The 15,871-nt window shown below is 33.8% G+C and overlaps 1 protein-coding gene across 7 annotated transcripts in view; it reads left to right on the top strand.

Annotated features, from left to right (window-relative positions):
• LOC121411309 (unconventional myosin-Va-like) overlaps positions 1-15,871 on the top strand; it is a 125,223-nt gene that overhangs the window by 19,607 nt on the left and 89,745 nt on the right. For 6 of the 7 annotated variants that reach the window (XM_041603961.1, XM_041603962.1, XM_041603964.1 and 3 more), the window contains exons 6-8: positions 5,012-5,237; positions 11,544-11,600; positions 14,962-15,069. In XM_041603961.1, coding sequence (XP_041459895.1) covers positions 5,012-5,237; positions 11,544-11,600; positions 14,962-15,069 — 391 coding nt within the window. The remainder of the gene's footprint in view (positions 1-5,011; positions 5,238-11,543; positions 11,601-14,961; positions 15,070-15,871) is intronic. The other variant, XM_041603963.1, reaches the window with a different exon arrangement.

Below are 15,871 nucleotides of genomic sequence, written 5' to 3'. Positions count from 1 at the left end.
AAAAGGAGAAAAATGTCATCACAGGTATGGATGGTAAGACCCGGAAAGTTTAAAGAAAGGAAATTTACTCAGTCAAAAGTTAGAAGACATGTTGAAAAAAAAAGTCAGCACTGCTGCTATATTGCATTGCATAATGCAGGCAAGACTGCCAGAGGTGCAGCACTTTTTTTTTCAAGTAGTAAATTTGAGAGGGTAGCCTGTTCTAAACTTCCATGTTCCCAGCCTAAAATTATTATTGCTCTGAAAATGATGGGAGGTAAATTCAAAGGAGACCTAATAGAATTTAGTTTGGGACAATATAGGATGTACTGCAGCAAATACCACCCGCAGTTTCTAAAATGACAGGAATCGACATGATTTATGGGAAATATCTACTTAATCTTGCCCTCTGTCAGCAACATTCTAACATTGTTTTCAGAGTAACATCCATTGATTTGGTTTCACTTTGAAAACAATACAACGTGACAAAAGTCTAAAGGCAACGATGCCCCCAAAAATGGAAGCGGTAATAAGTACCATATGTAGGTTTTGCTCAGGGTTTATGTCCTTCATCCCAGTTTGAGGAAGTTTTCACCGACAGCTTGTCATTTCTTCCCATTCTTCAAGCATCTATAACGGAGCAGCGGAGTGGAAGATACTTGACAAACCTTCCTGAATGATGGAGACAATGGATCTGTCAGGGCTTGCTAACCCTTTGTGTGTGTCATGCTTGTGGTTTTTAATGTACTTGAATAGAAGATGCTGAACATTTGAGCAGGATCCCCCCTTCTGGAAGCGGAATCTTGTCCCTTGATGAACTTGCTGAAACCTTTCTTCATCGCTTCTAAAGCACCCAAAGGATGAAGTGATTATTGTTCATCAATTTTTACCATCAGTTTTCCTTAAGCCGTAGTTCAAATTTTGGGTAAATAGCTCCTTTTTCAGGCTTTGATGATCATGATTATGATAGATTTTTTTATTCCAGACTATAAAAAAGAAAGAAAAGAAAAGGCTTAAAAAGGAATAAAATTAAAATAAACCCATGATCATGTCCCCATTTAAAGTATATTTTCTAATTGCATGTAGCTTTATAACAGAAGAAAATAAAATCTTTTTATCATATTTCACAAATATAGTCTGTATTAAAATCAATAAAATGCATGATGAGGGTGAGTGAGTAGTCAGGTTAATAAGTGCAATGAAAACTACTGAGATGACTAGTGATAGGTCTAAGCAAGATCTTCCAAAATTATGAAGATCTTTCATATTTGAAGTTTTGCAAGGAATGCGTCCACTCCACTGCCCCAATATGGATGCCCTAAGAATGGGCAGAAATGACAGGCTGTCAGTGAAAACTTCCTCCATACAGGATGAGGTATATAAACTTGGAGCCAAGATAACTTGTGATCGTCACTACCACTTCCACTGTTCGGGTATGCTGTTGCTTGAACACATGCCTTGTTGTATCCTTCTGAGAATACCATTATACCATTATAGATTATCATCATGAAGTATAAACTGGCTTTTAATTTGCTGTGAAAGTAACTTTAATATACTGTATGTCAAAGTCCTGTAACACAAAGCTCAGTGTGATTTGCACAATTGATTGCATATATCCAATAGTATTTTGATCTTACTTATATATAGTGCTTTTTTAATTCATTGGAATGACACCTGTGATTTACAGGTATATTACAAACCTGGTGATCAGATCCTGACTTGTCCTCGAAGAATATGTGCACCATTTCCACTAAAGTATTTTTATTAGCTAAACAAAGTGTTCTTAAAAACATTACAAGAATAATATGTATTATATTTTTTGGTGTAAATAAGTAATACACATCACTCAAGCAATGAGGAATTAGTATAATTTGACATTTATGTAGTCCACAATGGGAAAATTGACTGTTCATCTGCAATAATTTGAAGCATAAAAAACACCATCACAGGAAAGTGAACTTTCGGGTAATGGTTCTATTTGTGATATGAGTCTGGGTCTGTCTGGGAAGAAATATGAAAAGTGAGGAAAATTAGATCATGTGAAATGTCAATTACCATTGTTCATCAAAAATCTGGGGACTCTGAACAGATTGTTATCTTATCGCTGGTCATGAAATGTGATGAGAGCTGTCTGAAAGTTTGAAATCATTTTGACAGTAAGATCATGTCTGTGTCATATCCGAAAACATTTCAGACATCAGCTGTAACCTTTATTTGGTTTCGTATTAGAAACAGTTAGAATGTCATTGACGGAATGAGTGGAAAATAACAGAAGAGTCGTTATATCTCTGTGAAAAGGGGTAATTGGCAGCGGTGAGCATGCCAATTGAATCTTCTTGCCCTGTTCTCTCAATTTATTCTCACTCTCCTATTAAAATTCCATCTCAAAGTCTATATGCCCAGTCACCCAGAGCACAGGTGGATGCTTCCTGTGGTTAGTCTGGTTGCCCTTGGTTACATTACCCCATTTTATTGACACCTGTGCCCAATGTAGTCATTATTTCATATTATCCTTTATGATTGTTGTGACGAGTCCCCTCCAAGCAAGGCAGGAGGATACACATCATCTCGGTGTGAAACTTTACAGATATTCCCCTCCCCCCTACCACTGCTTTTTTTTTTAACATCCCAGGCTCCGATCTCAAGTGTTCTGTTATCTTGGCAAGGCAGGAAATGCAGAATTACAAGTGCATGTCAGCATTTCAGAAGGGATAGCAGCACCATAGTGTGAAGAAATGGCTGTATCGTGATGCATTTCATCCCCAACGATGCTGTTGTCCTGGTGTGGGCACTCCGAACTCCAGGAGTTAGCTCTATGATTGTGAGTGACAGCATTGGGGAAACAAATTGTAATCCAATTATATCTGTGAAACTCTGTTTTTAGTTTTCACAAGAGACATCAAAAATAGCTCCCATTGACTCAGTAGACATAGAGGAAGTGCGTCTGTTTTAGGAGCGATCGTCTTGTCTTTTTGTAATTTTTTTTTCTGTTTGTAACTACGTTTATTCTGATCATTTTTTTTTAGCATGTTGATTAGAGAAGTAAGTCTTTTTGGAACTCTCCCCTTCTTCCTCAAGTCACAAAGTGTATAGCTAAGATGTTTATATGAAACGTTTCTCTAATATGATGGTATAATCATATAATGTAGATGAAAAGAGTAAAGGTGCTTGTAAATGTAAAGTTGTATTGAACACCTACCTCAGACAGGAATGTTCTCAAAAGAATGACTGTTGACATTCTATAATCAATCTGTAACTCCTTGAAGACTGAGGCCACCAATTGAAGGAAACCATTTGATTGTACTCAGCTTCTTTTTCATATGTGTACCTCTTCCTCCTCCTCTTTATCCATGAGCTCGACTCCTCTCACTTAGGCCAGCCCAGGGTCTGCTCTGATGAGTAAGCCCACCTTAAATAGGTCAGAGGAAGCTTGGAGAGAGGGAGAGAGAGATACAGAGAGAGTTCGAGTGAGCTCCGAGTCCTCTGCCACTGTCGCAGAGGAGGAAGCCAGCCCCACAGAATCCACTTTGATTTTCTTTGAGAGCAGTGAGTGGAGGAGAGCATTAAGGAAGAGTGTTCCAAACCAACTTTAGAGGGATTGTATTAATCTCTCGTCAGGATCAGTCCAGCCAGGAGATGTTGATTGTGTTAGACCTTGTCACATCACCTCCACCCTCTGACCTTGATAAACGTTGATGCATGATGTCTGGACCACTTCTTCAAGGGTTGGGGAGCTGTTAAAGCTCCCACCTACCCCTCACTCCCCATTATTTTTATATGGGCATGCTTTTATTCTGATCAGCTTTTTCCAAGTAAAGAATATCATCATTATTCTGCTTAAGCACCTGCAGACATCTTTGACCAAGAAGGATTACTATTCCTAACTTGTGTTCAACAGTCTCTACTGTGATCTGATATTTGGCTCTCTGCATTGCTTTGTGTTGTCATCCGACCTTAATTTACATCACCTGTAAGAGAAGCGACAGCAACGTTAATGATTTAGGTTTTTGTGGTGGCTGTGTACTGATTGCTGAATTACTGCCAATTGTATGTCATTACCTGGTTTTGTCTCCTGTTCTGCGAATGACGTTTGCTGCTTGCCCGAAGTAACATTTTATGTAAAATTTGCCAAGATCCGAAATCTGAGAACTTTTGCCTGGTTCCTTGGCAATTCGATGATGTGTATAATGATGGTGGGAAAGATGTTTTTGACTAGATAACTGTCACGCCGAAACCTGAAACACTTGCTTCACATTCAAGGGCAGTTATGTTGTCGGATCGAAAGAGTACAAGGAGGGAAACGAAGATTTACGCAAATGAGTTATCTCTATTTTTCAAACTCAATGATTTGTGCACATATCTGGAATTTGTGACGGAATGAAAGTTTTTTTGCTTGTTTCTGGCTGCTATCTGTCTGCTTCAGGATTCAAGCCTTGCCCCATGTTCTTCCCTCGCTGCCTACTTACTAATTAGCATGACAGACTTTTGATGTTCTGCCAACTCTGTCTGACCAGTTGCTTCTTGAGATGTCAACACTAAATGAAGATGCACCAATATTTTTACAGCAGATTATTTAATTGCTAATTCAGCAAACCTGTTAGAATTCTACTCTGTGACAGGTTTATTCATTTACTAATAGGAGATTGCACCAATCTGGATAAGAGGGATTTTTGCATTAAGCTACTTTAGTAGGGAGTCTTTTAAACTGATGGAATTGAATTAAACTTTTGTCCTACTAGAAAAGATACATATAACTTGGAGCTAATATATTGTGCAAGTGGAAAACAGCATCTGAAGTCCAAAGCCAAATCATTCATCTGCTATGTTGTGATTTCTTCAATTGGTGTATATTGGTTGTTAGTTGATTACCTGATGGTCTTTGAAGATGGCTATGATTACTAGTGGAATCTTTCTTGAATCGATGAAATCCTTCTAGTGAAAGTCATATCATTCAGAAAGAGGAAACGCTTGAACCGTCACCATGGCGTTTGTAACCCTTAACATCTACCATCTCATGTCCACTTTTCTCAAGGCTATCGGCAATGCCAAGACGACGCGAAATGACAATAGCAGTCGTTTCGGCAAGTACATCGAGATCCGGTTCAACAGACTCCATCACATTGTTGGTGCCAACATGCGGACGTATCTTCTGGAGAAGTCGCGTGTGGTCTTCCAGGCCCCGGAGGAGAGGAACTACCACATCTTCTACCAGCTCTGCGCATGCTGCGACCAACAAGATCTGAAGGAGTTGGCTTTAGGTATGTATACGTATTACTCTTTCTTGTTATTGATCAAGTTTTACTTTACCCATAGTGTTTCTGCAGTGGTATTTTTGACCAATAAACCTTTTCACAGAAGGTTCTTTGAGGAAATCTTGCTATGTATGAATAATCCCGTAGGAATGCCTGTTGATTTTGATGGGATAATTGCAAACTCAGTATAATGAAAACATTTTGTGAAATATCACTTTATCTTTAGTTTATGATATCAATCCCATTTTAGAAAACTTCTCCAGACTTTTTTGCATTGATTCTTTGGAACAGAAAGATAAGAGATTTTTCTTTATGATTTTTGTCATGGTGGAAATATCTCAAATTCAGTAATAATTCTTGATGTTTTCCTCAGTTATTTTCAGGCAAATTGACAGTTTGATTTTTATCTTGTTTTTGTTTTGATGAATGTTTCATCTTTCCCTAATTCAGGTTATTCTTTTTTTTGAAACTTTTTTCATTGATTCGTCGGATTTGTTTTTCTCCACTACTTATGAATAATTTTTCAATTTTATGCCATAGTTTAACATTTTCATGTGTACAGTTATTTTGGAATGCATTATTATTATATTTTATTATTATTCTTAAATGAATGCATTTTGATTCATTTAGTTTTTGTTATTGGTACTCCCCCTTTGCTTTTGGTTATGTAAAATAGGTTTTTGCTTGAGTGAGTGTGTTTATTTATGGTTTTTTTTTCTGTGAAAGCGTTAAATCGTTAAATTCTGTTGTGGGAATGTGCATATTATATTCACAGTTGCAGTGTTAAAAATATTTTGTGGTTAAGTTATTTGACTTGCTTTTGTTAATGCTAAGCAACGTTAATTTAGTGGTATCAATAAGAAAGTTATGGCAGTTTAAAGATTTTCACTATTCTGGTGAAACAGTTCTTGGTATGTTGTCATGAATATTCAGTGAGCAAACCGATGATGTCATATCTCCACTTGTTCTTTTGTATTTTATTATATGAAATTAGGTTTATTCAAACTTTTTCTTTCATAAACCAAAAATATTGGAATAACAATCGATTAAGTGAATTAGGTATTCATTGCTGCAACTTTTTTCATTACAAGGGAGACATATCATCCACTGTCACACATGTATGAAAAAAAATTATCATTTCATGTAATAACATAAGAAAAAGGAAAGTGGGAATGTGACATCATCAGTCTATCTAATGAATATTCATGACGACGTGCATATAACTGTTGCCACAATATATCGAATAACTTTAAAATTCAATAACTTGGCTGTTATCAGGTTTTGATTAAATTTTCAGCATATTGCTCTGTGAATTATACTCTTATTTTATACATATTTTCAGTGCAGAGCGTCCCTTTGATGTTTGCATTTTAAATACCTATATTTTTACAACTTATTGCTTGAAAGAAGCCATGGTTTGTACTTGACATCTTTGAAAACCATGTTTCCAGGGTAAAATAAAAAAATCATTTGAACACAGCCTAAGGAAGACCTTTACATGACAGGTGTCCTGGAATTTAATTGTGTGACCTCACAGGACATCCAATTATGCAAATTGAATTTGAGAAACATGAAGGAGCTTATCGGTACACATTTAGTTCTCCTTACTCTTGATATTAATTTTTTTTATTAACTAAGTCATATTTTATTCTGCTAATCCTTTGCAATCCTATGTTTTTTTGTATTTGTAGACAGCAGAAATTAGATAACTATTTTGAATTGATTATCGTTAAAATGCGGATTGTATTAATATAAATACTATTTGTATTTTTTATGATTGTATAGTACTAATGGGGTGTTGCAAGAAAATATTTGCAGTCAGTCACAAATATTCTGTTGCAATTTTACAATTGATTGATCAGTAGCAATAGCAAATCAGACAATATTCCTTGTTTCATGGAGCAGATTAGCAATCAATCACAAATTTGCAATTAATTGCACGGCATATGCTTGATTTCAGGAATGAAAATTGACTTGCAATTGATTGCAAGTTTCTTGCAATGCCCCATAAGTGTGATAAAAAATTGATACTTGGATGCTCTCATATTGAATGCTGCATCAAAATGCAACTCATGAATTAAGAATAACCTAAAAGAGTATGGGTAAATCATGGTCTTAGTAAATGAGCTCAAAACATGGAAAGCTCAATTTATTGATGACTGCGTGGAAGTTGTCTACTTGTCGCAATATCTTTTAAGATGATATTTTAAAACATCTTTCACAGAGACCCACTTAAAATTTATACCATTTCTTAACCATGCTCTGACTTTGCTGAAAATTACTTATTGATAAAGGAGCAAGGCCATAAAGTATTGACCTTCTGCCTCTCTGCGTGATGTTAATTTTATTATTTCACCCATCTATCCTATCTCATAGACCACATGGAGATAGCTAATTACACACAGGCTTATCTTTCTGCTAGATCATCATGAAATATGCACATGTGTATGTTGTTGATGATCTAGAAAAGCACTTTTTAACCATCTACACTCCTAATTTGGGGCAATCTCATTGCAACCGATTGTAATCTAAACATATATTTTTTAAGATGTCAGAAATATGGGTCAAATTTGTGAAGCAGAAGATTAATATATACAGTATCATGAAACAGTTTATTACTTTTATTCAGCAGTAATCAAAATTTATTATGATTCAGTGACAAAAAAATATTTTCAATGTTATGTTATGATAATATGTAATCAGTTAAGGATAATAAATCATGGTAAATTTGTGTAGTCAATGGAGTCTAGATGCAGTTATCCAGTCAGTATTCTCTAATGCAAACATAGAAGAATATCTGACAGTTATAATGCACCAGTAAATAGACCCAAAGCACCTAATTTATGTGTTGGTTTAAAGCCAACTTTTGGTGCTTCAGGGTTGTCGGAACTCTGGAAATCCTGCAAAACATGCTAGACTCAGGTATAGCCTTTTTGGTTTTGATCAGGAATTCTGTCAGGATGGACAAGTTTTGGACAATCTGGTACCTGGGGGTTAACAATGAAACTGCTTTCTCATGTTCAAAGCATGCTCAAGGTATCTCTTTATGAAAAGCTTGATCAGAACTTTTACCACATAATTTATAGAATATATAATATATGATCCACTGTTAGAGAACACCATGTATTGATCGCTATATAAATACAAAATGTTATTATTATGGTAATGCTGATGAACAGCCAATCAAAATCAAGGATTCCATGCAAGTTACCATTGGATGACAAAGTTACTATAATGGTAACTTTCAAGCAACGGGCCCTGATGTCTTGGTCCATCTGTGTTTTAATATTTGATTTCTCAACTCCAAGCAATCTTCTCAGGTTGGTCAAAGTTGGTTAAGAAGGAAGGAAAAGAAGGGATACAAAATCGATAAATGCAAACAATATTTTCAGGCTTATGGTTGGGATATAAATCGAATAATCAATTTTCCCCAAGTGATAGCATGAGCTGAAATTCCATTTGAATACTGTCAAATGATACCCCTAGTATAGGTCTACTATACAGTTTACATTTGACTTTGTACATCTTTTATTGCTATTCATATTTTGGTAGACTACCCCAAAGTGATCTCAACTGAACCTGTACGACATTATCTTGCAACAGACCACATGCTAGTAGCTCAGCTTAGTAACCATTTTATAACCTGCGATCCTCTATATTCCATCATCGTGAGTGGTTGTTCTACCCAATTTGGAACAAAATTAACTCCCAGAACATTGGAGAAGGCGATGATTAGTGGATTCAACCTGACCTTCATTCAATCCCAACATTTTTTTTGCCTGGTTCCTATTTTAGGGAGGAACATTAATCAACCCCTTCCTCCCTTGCCGATCATCTTCATGTTTGCTTCTGTAAGGTTTATGAATTAGTTGAAAAGGTATATAATGTAGATATTGAAAGGTTACATTCATTTGATCTATTACATTCATGTAATATACTATGTGCAAGGTATATTAGATGGAGATATGGTAAGACATGAGATTTCAAAGTCAAATACCGTAATATACATTATTGTATTTTAAATGAATCTCATCAAGTTTTTTTTAATGATGGTTTGTTATTTTTGTATTAAGTTGGTGGATCAAGAGTGATGTCATATGTAAATTTGAATTATCTTGAAGTGAAGTATTTTTATAAACTTTTTAATGTACATATAAATTTGATTTAACATAAAAAAATACATGGATTCTAAACTAGGAAAATATGTTGTCCTTATTACAGACAAGTAAGATTATCTGAAAACTAGTCCATTACGACATAAATATTTTCAATTTGAATCAAAGAAAACCTCAACTACTGCTACAAATCCCAGACTTTAGCATTGGATAAGAGTTTTTCTCCTCTTAGATCTCATTGTCAGTATCATCTTTCCATTTTTTAATCTGCTGGTATTAGTAAAAAAACACCCATTACTCACTGTGACACTTGCTCAAGCTTGTCACCTTGCAGAAGCATCTATACCGATGACTTGATGCCGACGAAGGAGTCTCCTATAGACTACAAAACAATCTGTGAATTGGGAGCTGACTAATTAATTACTAATTTCCGTCATGGAGATAATGAAAATATTGATAAGTGCAAAGTGAGGTTATGGTGAGAACCCTTTTTTTAGGTCTTCTCACCTATGGATTCTTTCACATGAAATATATGCAATGTTTCAAATTTAGTGTGGCGCTGAATGCCAAATATGAATAATTGATTTAGAAATCCAAAGTTTAGTAAAAAGCTTACTAGCCAGCCTAGGAATATAGATCTCAATATTGAAGAAAATATATTACCGGGTATTCTATTTTATTGAAGTTTATGAGGATTTAGGATACTTTTTTCTGATAATTTTATTTAAAATATTTGCAATTTCTATCATTGTAGTTACTACCTCCACACAGAAAATATCAGAATTTTTAGTACTTCAGGGATTAAAAGGTACATAATATGTCTCCTCTCAAGAGAATCACTAGTTGTAATGAATAGTCAAAGATTTGAACCTCTCAACTCTTCTTTGAATGCCAAACAAATTATTACACAATGCTAACACTTGTAAGTACTAGACCAGATAAAAACATTTCAAATTTTTTATTTTTCTCTTATTCATTGAGACTTTTTTTTTTTGGGGGGGAGGGGAATAGTTCACTGCCCTTCTTGCCAGCTTGTCATATTCTTCTCATGAAACCATATCAACATTTCATGTTCAACATCTTGTGTGGGCTCATTCACTAAATTATAAAGGATTCGAATAGTTGTTAAAAACATTAACCGTAACTGGGGAAATGAAATTACAGAAATTTGCGTCATTAAGTTTGTTTCCTTTGGGCAATTGACAGGGAGGAATGAATTGAGACATCATGTCTTTTCTGGTGTTGGTGGACTAATGAGAAGGGAGTGTTTCGTTGTGTTATTATCATTGAGTATCAACATTCTGTTGGTATGTTCGTTATTGATAATGAAATTAACACAGATCTTGGCCTTCAAGTTTACAATTTGTGGTGAAGATGAAATAATATTGTTGAATGTCACACCCTTTGGTCTGAAGTAACATGACCCATGTTTAGTATCTCATTCTTAGGAATGTTTTTGTATGTTTTGTACTTATGGTGATAACAATATGTTTGTGGTTATCAAGAAATTATAATTGTGACTTTATATCCTTATAAAACTACTTTGCATTATAAAATTATATATAGGCCTACTGAGCTAGTGATTTATATATGTAACCCCTTTTGTGCCGAAGAAATACATTTCTAAAATGATATTGTTCAATATATTTCTGATCCCTTCTCTCTTATTGGTAAATATACATGGGAGGAATGAAAAATAAGGAGTTGAAGAGTAGTTTTCCACTGTGTCAGTTACTGTTATTCAGAAGAGGGTTAGCAGATAACCTCAATTCATTCTTTTGCATGACAGTTTAGTTACAATTTGATAGAACATTCTTTAGTAGAACAGGAATTTTCTTTTTTTATAAACCTTTGTTCATGATTAAATTTCAACATTACCCTTCCCTTTTTACCATTTTAATAGCTCACCTTATTCATTTAAATCCATTTTTTTCCATATTAGTTGATCATACACTGTAAAACCAGAAATTCTGTCATCATAAATTCCATGAACAAGAATGAAAGAGGTCTCCAATGCTTGTTGCTCTGAGATGATTGATTAACGTTCATTCAATTTTTCAATTGGAGGTTTTGTGCACTGAAAATTTCAGGGTTTCTGGTTTTATGAAAGTATATCTTTCCTCCAAACCCTCCATCCTTGTCATATTTTTTTCATCCTCTATCCTTTGCCATGTTTTATTTTTCGACCTCTTCACAGGCAGCGCAGCAGACTTCCACTATACCAATCAAGGGGCTACCGATAGTTATTCCAATGGTTTGCAAACTTTTCAAAAAATTATCCCTTACTGATATTAACCAACCATTAAAAGTTATTCCAAAATACTTGTATTCTATTCTCATTTTTCATCTTCTTGTGGAATGCACTTCATTTAGATTTCACCATTCATCACAGTATGCACATAACCATTGGTTTTGGTGTCATTACTATTAAGCATGCAACTTGAAGATGATGTGGGCAGTGAAATGAGACTAATGGTGTTTCAATTGAAAGAAGTTTCTAAGTTTTTTTAATGCATGCCATATTTTCTGATGATATTGCTTTGCACACAAAAGCAGGAATTTAAAGTGTTCTAACATGAAACTAACATGTTATAATAAGATTTTTGGTTCAGAATAACTAGATTTTTTTTCCATCACAGGATGCATGTTAGGGATCGGCATTAAAGATTTTTACATGGATTCAAGGTGGTTAAGAATTTAAAAACTTAAGAGTAATAATATAAACTTTGTGATCAATGTAACATAGTTTTTAGCAGATGAAGGCACGAGTCAGTAAATACTGAGGAAAAGCACCTGAATGAAACATATATATATATATGTATATATGTATATATATATATATATATATATATATATATATATATAATAAGAATATTTCATTGTATGCTATTTTCAAAACCATTTGAAATACCCATAATACTTTGAAACACTTTAAGTTGGTTTTTATGAAGTAGGTCAAGTTTTAAGCTCCTTGCATGACAGAATTTTCAGACACTAAAAATTTTGGGTCGCTGTTTGAAGGGGGAAAGCTTAATTTGACATACTCCTGTCTTGGGAATACAGTATACTATATAAGTGGTTAGAAACAGGAGGTACTGTCTGTTTGTTTTACTATTTGGTCAGTTCTCACTTCTTCGTAACCTTTGTTCTTTCCTCTTTTTTTGACAATGAGAGCACCCCCACTCAAGCTTTTAATTGAGTGCAGTTTGTACAAACACAAATTAATTACTTGATTGAAAAATTGAACTTGCTATAAATCTAACATGTATTGTATTCAAGAAACTGAAAATACAAATATTGTAGTAATAAGAAAAACATGAGTTGTAAAATTAGACTTCTGTATCTGCCTTTTTATTCCTAAAATTCTATAAACTAATTGTTATTCCTAGAATTATCTATAAACTATTAATCATGGTAATGTGCAGTACATTACTTTTATTCAGCCACATGAAGAACTCCCACATGCTATGTTATCAAATTTATAAATTTGTGCAGTATCCCAAATGATTATGTAATATGTACATTTTAGTTAATTATTGCACATTTATACTTTTTTGAAAATCCCCCTTATCCTGTTCATTTGATGTTGACCACCATCTTTATCCCTTAATCCATATTATTTAGTTCATGATTAATACATTTTATTTTATTTATATTTGTAAATATATCAATAGTTGAACTCAATTTTCTTGTCCTGCTTGATGTGTTCAAAAGATTTTTGCTGAAGAGAATGTCTTTTTCTGTGGAAATTTGTTTTCGGACACATATAGACTTTCACGTGCTATGTAATTAATGTTATTTGATGTATATTTACAAGTATATATGCAGCATCCCAATTTATGTGTACATTTGGCTGAATTAACTTCATTATATATCTTATTTATCTTTATAGGCTTGTTAATTCAGGGATTTTATGTTCAATTATCCTTATATTGTTTTTGATATGAGAGGGATTTCTTATTTCTAGTTTCTCACATGTTTATGGATCCTTATATAATTTCATAAATATTATGGAAAAAAAACAAATAGAGTGGAATGTTAAGTATTTATACCAGTGTGTAATACTAACAAGTGTTAAGTGGACATTGTGTTGCTTATATTACCCCTATGACACCCGTATAATCCCTTCCTTTTTTAACCCAAGTGTGAGATCAATGTTTCGCTCATCTCTAATATTTTTATTTCATCACTTATGTTTCCTTCATTTGCATATTTTGATTTGTTTTCACAGCATGTTGCATCAATTATTTGTTTTTATCATCATCGTGTAATTCTATCTATGGCATTTATTTTTACCTGATAATTTTATATTGACTGCAAAGGTTAATTTTATTTTGGTGAAAAGAACTCATATATAGGTGTTTGTCAAAAAAACTTTCAAGAAAGAGACATTTGGTATCATGGATGTGTGAATCTAACCCCTTTTATCTTAATTTTGTCTGTTTCAATGATGCTTACAGGCTTGTTCAAAACATGAAGAAAAGTCCCACTTAATAAAAGATCAAATGGCCAGTCAACTCACCTTCCTAGTTCATAAACATTTACTGATGAATAAATCCCAATTAGCAAAAGTGATCATATTGCACAGTAAAAGTAGATGAAGACATATTAAAAAGGTAGTGTTATAAACCAAATTATATACATTTTTGACATTCCTTATACCAAATAATTATATTTAAATAAATGCTTCAGGCATTGTTTATCATATACGTTAATGATTTTGTTTAATTCAAATTTTTTATCAAGTCATTCATGGTTATATGTACCTGAAAATCAAATAATCAGTAAACACTTGAAATAAAGTAAAATATATGATTGAAATTATAATTTATTACAGTGGGTCATTACTTCCTATGGCTTGTGTCTTCACAATATCCTTCAAATTTATACCCCCAAATCCAAATATTGCTTGGCCAAGGACTTGCTTGTAAATGCACAATATGAACAAGCCTTTTATGCATCACCTAATGTTTAACCTCTTTAATATTTTTAGGTGTATATCATCACGTTTCCAAACTTTTTTTGGCATTCTCATCATGTTGCAAATGACTCATAAACATGCCTCTTTTTCTCGGATAACAATCATGACGCACAGTATTCCCCTGCTCTGATCAAAGGGGTTATAATGTTTGCAGCTAAAAAAATGTTTCTGGTTTGGCATATCTTAACACTTGAGTAGTTTCCTTTTTACAGGACTTGGGTATTTACTTCAAGTGCCAAATATTATATTTACTTTTGTTTCCGAGAACTTGTGATGCAATTATATCTGTGCTTAATCTCTTTACAACACATTTGAAGATCCATTTCTGAATTCCAAATCCCAAATTATTCATCAGTCATGTCTGATTTTCCATGAATGTTTTCATGTTGATGCAAAATCAACAAGTATTGTTGTTTACTTTTCATTATCTCTTATTATGAGCTTGGTCAGATTCAAACAAAATAAAATCAAACATCTGTATTTCAACCTGAATGAGAATCAATTACATGTTAATCCCTGTAATTTTTTAAACTTTATAAATTTCCATCCCATCCCTCCTGTTTGAAAGATGCTGTCACTCCCAAACATAAATGGAATGTTCCTAATTTTACTATGTATTTCTTTGTACATGTAGGTCATCCAGATGAGTTCTATTATACGAGTCAGGGGGAAGCACCCACAGTAGATGGGATTGATGACAAGGCCAATTTGGAAGAGACCAGGGAAGCTTTCAAGTTATTAGGTAAGACAGTCTTCCAAGGAAATGCTCTGATTTCACAGTTCAGGGTTAAGGGCTTTTATGTATTTAGTTTTTTAATTAATTTCTTTCTTTTTTGTTTCTTTGTTTATATTTTGTTAATAGTGGTTGGAGCTGTTTCTTTTTATTATTATTGTTGTTATTATTTATGAAGTAGATCTCAGTTTATTTCATTAGTATAGTGGTAAATGTCTTGATAAATACAAAGAAATCAATGAATGAAGTACAACATAAGAGAAATTATTTTTAGAAAAATAATCATGTAAAAAGCGATGTCTGAATATGAATGAATAATGTGTTTGTACAGACAAACAATATGTACTATATTGAGAGAAATAATGAGAAACATAGCCCATGGTAGGGATCTAGGGGAATATAGGAGATAGTGGGATAAGGAAATGAGAAGAAATGTGAAATAAGAAAAAAAGAAAGAAAGGAAAAGAGAAGGATGAAACTAAATAATTGTACTTTCCATCTCCATCTGTTCTACCATCAAAACTGAGGGGGTTGACATGGGGTCAGAAAAAGTAGAGTGTATCAATGTCTTATAGATTTAATAGACAGTTTGTGTGTTGTCTTTCCCATGATTAATATTGTCTGTTCATTTCTGAAAGGGCATTAATGTATTCACACTAACAGAGCATTGCTGCCATTCTGACTCTTAATAAATTGATAAAAGTTTAGAATAGAGCCCATATCTGTATCATCCTGGTAGTCAGGTCTCGTTATCAGGGGCGTATAATAGGCTTGGAGCAGGGGGTGAGGAAATGACACCCTTGGGGCTTCC

This window comes from Lytechinus variegatus, chromosome 3 (assembly GCF_018143015.1).
Source record: "Lytechinus variegatus isolate NC3 chromosome 3, Lvar_3.0, whole genome shotgun sequence".
In the NCBI taxonomy this organism is placed as follows: domain Eukaryota; kingdom Metazoa; phylum Echinodermata; class Echinoidea; order Temnopleuroida; family Toxopneustidae; genus Lytechinus; species Lytechinus variegatus.
This window is presented reverse-complemented; position numbering and strand designations above follow the sequence as displayed.